Source organism: Olea europaea, unplaced genomic scaffold (genome assembly GCF_002742605.1).
Source record: "Olea europaea var. sylvestris unplaced genomic scaffold, O_europaea_v1 scaffold374, whole genome shotgun sequence".
Lineage (NCBI taxonomy): Eukaryota > Viridiplantae > Streptophyta > Magnoliopsida > Lamiales > Oleaceae > Olea > Olea europaea.
The window spans coordinates 328,656-335,670 of record NW_019256747.1 but is presented as its reverse complement, the minus strand read 5'-3'; the positions used below and the strand labels follow the sequence as shown (position 1 = coordinate 335,670).

General features: G+C 33.8%; 1 protein-coding gene across 1 annotated transcript in view; it reads left to right on the top strand.

Moving 5' to 3' along the window:
* LOC111386832 overlaps positions 1-5,914 on the top strand; it is a 9,128-nt gene extending 3,214 nt beyond the window's left edge. Inside the window, exons 2-7 of the mRNA XM_023011312.1 lie at positions 9-914; positions 994-2,140; positions 4,025-4,098; positions 4,252-4,323; positions 5,628-5,776; positions 5,827-5,914. Coding sequence (XP_022867080.1) covers positions 9-914; positions 994-2,140; positions 4,025-4,098; positions 4,252-4,323; positions 5,628-5,776; positions 5,827-5,914 — 2,436 coding nt within the window. The remainder of the gene's footprint in view (positions 1-8; positions 915-993; positions 2,141-4,024; positions 4,099-4,251; positions 4,324-5,627; positions 5,777-5,826) is intronic.
* The last annotated feature ends 1,101 nt before the right edge of the window (positions 5,915-7,015 follow it).

The window sequence follows — 7,015 nt, the reverse complement described above, 5'->3', positions numbered from 1 at the left end:
ATGTGGAGTTTGATGTCACAAAACTTCCAACTGATCCTGGTTTAAGGATACCCATTTTGGATTACAATGCTAACATCCAAGATAAAGTTCGAAGAGCATATATGTTAAAAGGTCCTTGTCAGTCCCAAGATCATGACTTTCCAAAACGACAATTTAGAGTAACAATTAGACGATTCAATCCTTCGTGGTTCAAAGAGTTCGGTAGTTGGTTGGAGTACAGTGTAGAGAAGGATGCTGCTTATTGTTTGTATTGTTATCTTTTCAGAACAAGTTCTGGAAAGCAAGGTGGAGGTGAGTCTTTTGTTGGCGAAGCTTTTACATATTGGAAAGATAAAAAAAGGCTTCATACTCATGTTGAATTTCATGATAGTGCACATAATCAAGCTCGCATTAAGTGTGAAGTGTTGATGAATCAAGAGCAACGCATTCAATCAGTTTTCTACAAACAGTTAGAACAAGCAAGAAATGCATATGTCACACGCCTTAATGTATCCATTGATTGTGTTCGAGTTCTTTTGCGACAAGGGCACTCATTTCGAGGTCATGATGAATCTGAGGATTCTTCCAATCCAAGTAACTTCTTAGTGCAATTGCAATTTTTGGCTGCTCATAATGAAGCTATCAATGCCGTCACATTGGGAAATGCTCCTCACAGTTGCAAATTGACATCACCTGATGTTCAAAAGGATATAGTAAATGCTTGTGCTATTGAAACGATCAATGTTATTATCAAAGATGCTGGTGACTCACTATTTTCTATTCTAGTTGATGAATCTTGTGATGTGTCAATGAAGGAGCAAATGTCTATTATTTTACGTTATGTAGACAATAGTGGGCATGTCAATGAACGCTTCATAGGGATTGAACATGTTACAAGTACCACGGCTCTATCACTTAAGGCTGCAATTGACAAGGTATTTTCTAGATATAACTTGAGTATGTCTAGATTGAGAGGACAAGGTTATGAATGGTCTGAAAACACTCATTTTGAAGGAGAGTCCATGTGCTTTTTACATTCACTGTTTTGCTCATCAACTCCAACTTGCGCTTGTGGCTGTGGCAAAGAAGAACATCCCTATTACTAATTTCTTTCATGTGGTTGGGAACGTGATAAATACTGTCGGAGCATCTTCCAAGCGTTGTGATCTTCTTCGAGAAAAACAATTAGACTTTATTGTTGAGGCATTGGAAAAATGTGAGATTTTAAGTGGACGAGGACTTAATCAAGAAACAACCCTTCAACGCTCTGGTGATACACGATGGAGTTCACATTATAATTCTTTGGTCAGCTTGCTTGCCATGTTCTCTTCTATTTTAGATGTACTTGCAATAATTGTTGAAGATGAATCTTGTTCTTGTGATCAAAGATCTGATGCAACAAATTTATTGGAGTTGATACAAAGATTTGATTTTGCATTTAATCTACAGTTGATGAGAAGTGTGTTGGCGATGTCAAATGAACTGTTAAAGGCATTGCAAAGAAAAGATCAAGATATTATGAGTGCAATGCAATTGGTGAGATTGTGCAAACGAAGACTCCACATAATGAGAGACGAAGGGTGGGACTCCTTTTTTGAAGAAGTATGTTCTTTTTGTCAACAACATTACATTTATGTACCCAACATGGATAATATATTTGTACGCCTTGCAATACGTGGTCGCCCTCAGCGTAATTCTCCAGAAATTACAAATTTACATCATTATCGAGTAGATTTGTTCTACTCTGTCATCGATTTACAACTTCAAGAATTGAATGATCGTTTCTTGGAGGTAAATACAGAGTTACTCCTTTGTGTAGCTTGTTTATGCCCACAAGATTCATTTTCTTCTTTTGACAAGAAAATCTTAATTAGACTTGCTGAGTTTTATCCATTAGATTTCTCTGCAGCAGATGGCATTGTACTTAGCGATCAACTTGAGACTTATATTTTGGACATGCGCTCTAACAAAGAGTTTGAAGAGTTGAATGGCCTTGGTGATCTTGCGGAGAAGTTGGTTATGACAAAGAAAGATAAGGTATATCCATTGGTTTATAGACTTTTGACTTTAGCATTGATTTTACTGGTTGCTACCGCTACTGTGGAGAGAGTTTTTTCTGCAATGAACATCGTAAAGAATAGATTGCGCAATCGGATGGATGGTCAGTGGATGAATGATAGCACTATTGTTTATGTAGAGAGAGATATATTTTTGAAACTCGATAATGAAGTTATTGTACGACGATATCAAAATATGAAAACTCGCAAGGAACAAGTTTAATATATAAATTATGTCGTTTTTAGTGTTGTTGTAATATTGTTTTAATTTTTTATCATCACTAAATCTATGATCAAAACCTCGAAGTTCGGCGTCGAAAAATGATGCCCACACTGAACATAAATCCTGGCTCCGCCCCTGCCTATGATCATTGATTTAAATCGGCTAACAAGTGAAATCATTACCGTATTAAGATAGAACCAATTGCCTCACACTTTTTATGCAAGAGTTGATTTGCTATGCTTAGCCTTCCGACTGAGTTAAGACAGCTACACTTGATAGCAAACATTTCTTCCGGACTCCGTTTAGTTAATATGCATGTTTGGTTAAACTTAAAAAAAAGTTACTTATAAGTGAAATTGTAAAAATAAACAATATATTCAAACATATTTGAAATTAAAAATTTACACGCAAGTAATTTTAAAAACTTAGCCTCTGTCCCCTCATTCAAGACTCTTCAAAGCCACTGCTTTCAAATTTTTCGTCTTTCCTAATAAGATTTTTTAGAGCACAAAAATTAGCCGGCCAGTGAGCTCGAAATGACTATTTTCCAGGAGTAGTCAAAGTTTAGACTGCCTTGATCACTCGAACTCCTAAGAGCATTTTCAATACATCATGAATTGCTATTTTGGTGAAAATTAAATTGAAATGCTAGTTTATTTGTCATTGATGTCTATTGAATAAACATTCTTTAAATTTCATCTTCGACCCTAAAATAAAATAAATAAAATTGGAAGAGGGAAAAATCAATTGTATGTGTGAAAATCACGAAATATGATAGAGCAAGAAAATTAAAATTTGACTGTGCGTATGAAATCAAGAATAAGGAGAGAGAGAAATAAAGTTTTACATTTTGATGACTCACTCAGTATCATAGAGTTTCTACATTAGTTGAACTTATCGATAATGTCTATATTTTCTTTTGTCATGTCACTTAAATTGATCCAATTGGTTGCATTAGATATTATTCTTGTCGCAGAAGCTAGCTCCAAGAATATTTAAAACAGTGTTTTTCAGACTTAATTTCACGTTACATTTCTCTATCAAACAACCAATCCAAATGGAGTTTGACTAGTGAGCCAAAAATTGTGGATCTTATCAAATATTTTGTTAAGAATAGTTGTTGATTTCAACTTAGATTAAAATTTGAATTTTAATTGTAGAAATTATATAAAACCAGATACTTAAACTTTCAAATTCAAAATTCAGGGGTAAAGCTTATTTATGCAAAAATAAGGTATTATATGTAATTAATCCACTCAATTCAATTAAAAACCCTAATCATTTGATCCATTTTCAAATTTCATCCTGTCTCTTCCTTCTCTCTTCTCGACGCCAACGACCCATTCAAACACTACAAAGGCGACGAAGGAGATGCGTCGGTGCCAACACCGACGTGGGGAGGCTACACTACTGTTAACGCAGCGTCGACGTTATAGCTCTCCGTCTCTTTTTCGACGTTGTTGTGGATTGGGAGGTGAATTGTAGATAATGTTTGGGCCCATCTCTACCTTTTCTCTCTTCAACACTGCAATCAACGCGAAGGGAATGCCCCGATATCAGCGTGGGGAAAGGCGACATTGGTAGCGATGCGAAGTTGCAGTTCCAATCTGCCTTTTTGTTTGGGGGGGGGGGTTTCGGGTTTTTCGATATGACGATGATAGGGATCTAGCTGGTGTGGTGTACTCTTATTGTTCGATCCTTGTCATTGCTGGCGATTGGGTGGTCTTCATGGTTTAGTGCGATGGCTGGTGTTGAGGTATTTTAGTTAGGTTTGTCAATTTTTGGAGAGATGGTAGTTTTCATGTTGGTGATGATGATGGTGGTGATATTGGGTTCCAGGTTATATAGATTCTATGATTTATGAAAACACTACCTAAGACATAACAAATGCCACTGCTAGCAACTTTTATTTCATTTCTCTTTTTGTGAGTAATTGATGATGGGAGATGATTGAACTTCTAATTCTCCATTTTTGCCTTCATCAAAGGCTAGCAACATTTTCCTAAACGCTCTAAGCTGGTGGAGCAAAAGGGAATTGTTGTGGTGGTAGTGGTGGTGGTGATGGTTGTGATAGTGTTGTGGTCAGGGTAGTGTTTGTGATCGAGTATTGTGGTGGATCGAGATCGGGTGTTTGGTGTCTGTGACCTACTATTTGGTCTCTCTGTGACTGACTATTAATTTGTGGCTTTAAAATCCGATTATTTTGTGATAAAAAAAGTAATCCGTGACTATCAAATTTGAAAATTACGACCTGTGACCTATAATTTTTTGGATTTGTGACCAATGACATAAACTGCGAACTATAAAATCGATAGATTAAAATTGTGACCTATAATTTTTTGATCTATCAACTCAAAATAATTTGTGACCCATCAAAGTTTTTATTTGTGACCTCTAAATGGTTTGTAACCAATTAATTTAAAGATATATGACCAATAAATAAATCTGTGTCCTATGATTGTGAATCTGTGACTGTTAATCATATAACTGTGACTTCATTATCATTATTTAATAAATATTTTTAATTAATTAAATATATACCTGAATTTTGAATTTTCAAATTATGTACCTAATTTTTGAATTGGTGAAAATAATACCCTTAGATTATGAATTCTTCCCATTTTAATTTCTGCAAAACAGGAGTACATAAAGTTTAACATTTTTTCTACAATTTTTCATTTTTTGGTGTTGGTGGACTGTCAATGATCTTCTTTCAATTTGTGTGGAAAAATTCTCATAATATTTTGGTGGTGTATATAGAAATTGGTAAAATTAGACATCACGTGTTTATATGCATCAAATTAAGGTTGGGTTGGCATTTTTTTTTTCCAACTGTGATACTGTGCACACAATTAAAAATTCATGTGGACCCCTTCAATATGTGAGGGGGCTGTACACCATATATATATAAATAGATTAACTCTTTTTTTATCCCCTCGTTCAGGCAAGGTGGTCTCAAAATAGTCATTTGATTTTTCTTAACATTTATATTCTTATCGTCTGATTAAATTTTGCCCTCGTTTGGCTCCCTTTTTTTTTTTTTTCAAATTTTAATGTTTGAAATATTTTTTGAAAAAATCTGTTGTTGAAAAAGAATGAAAAGTTTTCGATTTATGTGTAATATTATTTTATGAAAGATTGTGTGGTTGAAAATAAAAGAGAAGAAAAAAATAAGAATGAAGCCAAACAGGACTTTGTTTAAATACTAGATTAATAATGCCGGTCATGTAAGTTCCCTATCAAGATTTATTTTTCTCTTTTCTTTTGTGAGGCTTTATGGAGTGGAAGGGATTTTGTTTGGAATGTGAGAATCAAGAACAAAAAGCGAAAAAAAAAAAAAAAAACTCATGCTCTGCCCACTTCAGTAGCTTAGTGGTCAACAGTCCCTTATTACTCTGCAAGGTGATGTCCCTTATGGTCATGTTCATGCTGAAATGAAAGGTGGTATGGGTAAGAAAAATTCGTCCATGCCCTTACATAGGAGGTTGGGACACATCTCCAAGAGGAAAATCCGGAGGTTAGTGGGAGAAGGAGTACCTCTTACTCTTGATTTCACTATGACTTTAGAGTGTGCTGCGTGAACTGCATCAAGGGAAAGCAGACCAAAACCTCACTTCAATGGCTTGTAGAAAAGGGCAAGAAAATGGATATTTGAGTATTTAAATGGGGAAAAAATAGATGCCGAAAATCAAAATTAACAAAGATGGGGTCCTATATGCAATTTATCATTTTATGCTCTCTCTCTCTCTCTCTCTCAACTTAATTTTTTGTTTTTATTAAACTTGAGAATGAATAAAAAAAGTTAAATTAATGGAAAAATGATTCATGCCATTATCATTATGCAAAACGAGCTCCATAAATAATTCATTTTTTTTTTCAATAGTCGACAGCCAGACTTTTTAAACTAAAAAAAAAACAGCCCACTAATGCAAATAATTTCTATTTCAGGTGACTTATTCCATTTTTGAGTATTTTAGTTATTTTATGATAGGAAATTAAAAATCAATAATGGAGTAGATTCACCCGATACACTATCGAATATATAAATATTTTTCTACACTATATTATTATTTTTAAATTTAGTCAAAAAGAAGGACAACGTCGTTTTATGAACATCTTCGTAGCATATAACACATACAATACATTGAAAAAAGAAAATTCAGAGAGCAAATTAATAAAAAATGCCACACTGACGATCATTGATTTAAATCGGCTAACAAGTGAAATCTTTAGTATATTAAGATAGAACCAGTTGCCTCACACTTTTTATACAAGATTTGATTCGCTATTCTCAGTCTCTCGACTAATTTAAGATAGCTAAAGTTGATAGCAAACATATACTTAAAAAAAAGTTGCTTATAAGTGAAATTGTAAAAATAAATTATATATTCAAACATATTTGAAATTAAAAATCTTTCAAATTTTTCTTCTTTCCTAGCAAGATTTGTTAGAGCATAAAAATTATCTGGCCGGTAAGCTCGAAATAACTATTTTCTTGGAGTAGTCAAAATTTGGACTGCCTTGATCACTCAAACTCCTAAGAGCATTTTCAATGCATCATGAATTGCTATTTTGGTGAAAATTAAATTGAAATGCTAGTTTATTCGTCATTGAAGTCTACTAAATAAACATTCTTTAAATTTCATCTTCAACCCTAAAATAAACTAAATAAAATTGGAAGAGGGAAAAATTAATTGTATGTGTGAAAATCACAAAATATGATAGAGCAAGAAAATTAAAATTTGATTGTGTGTAT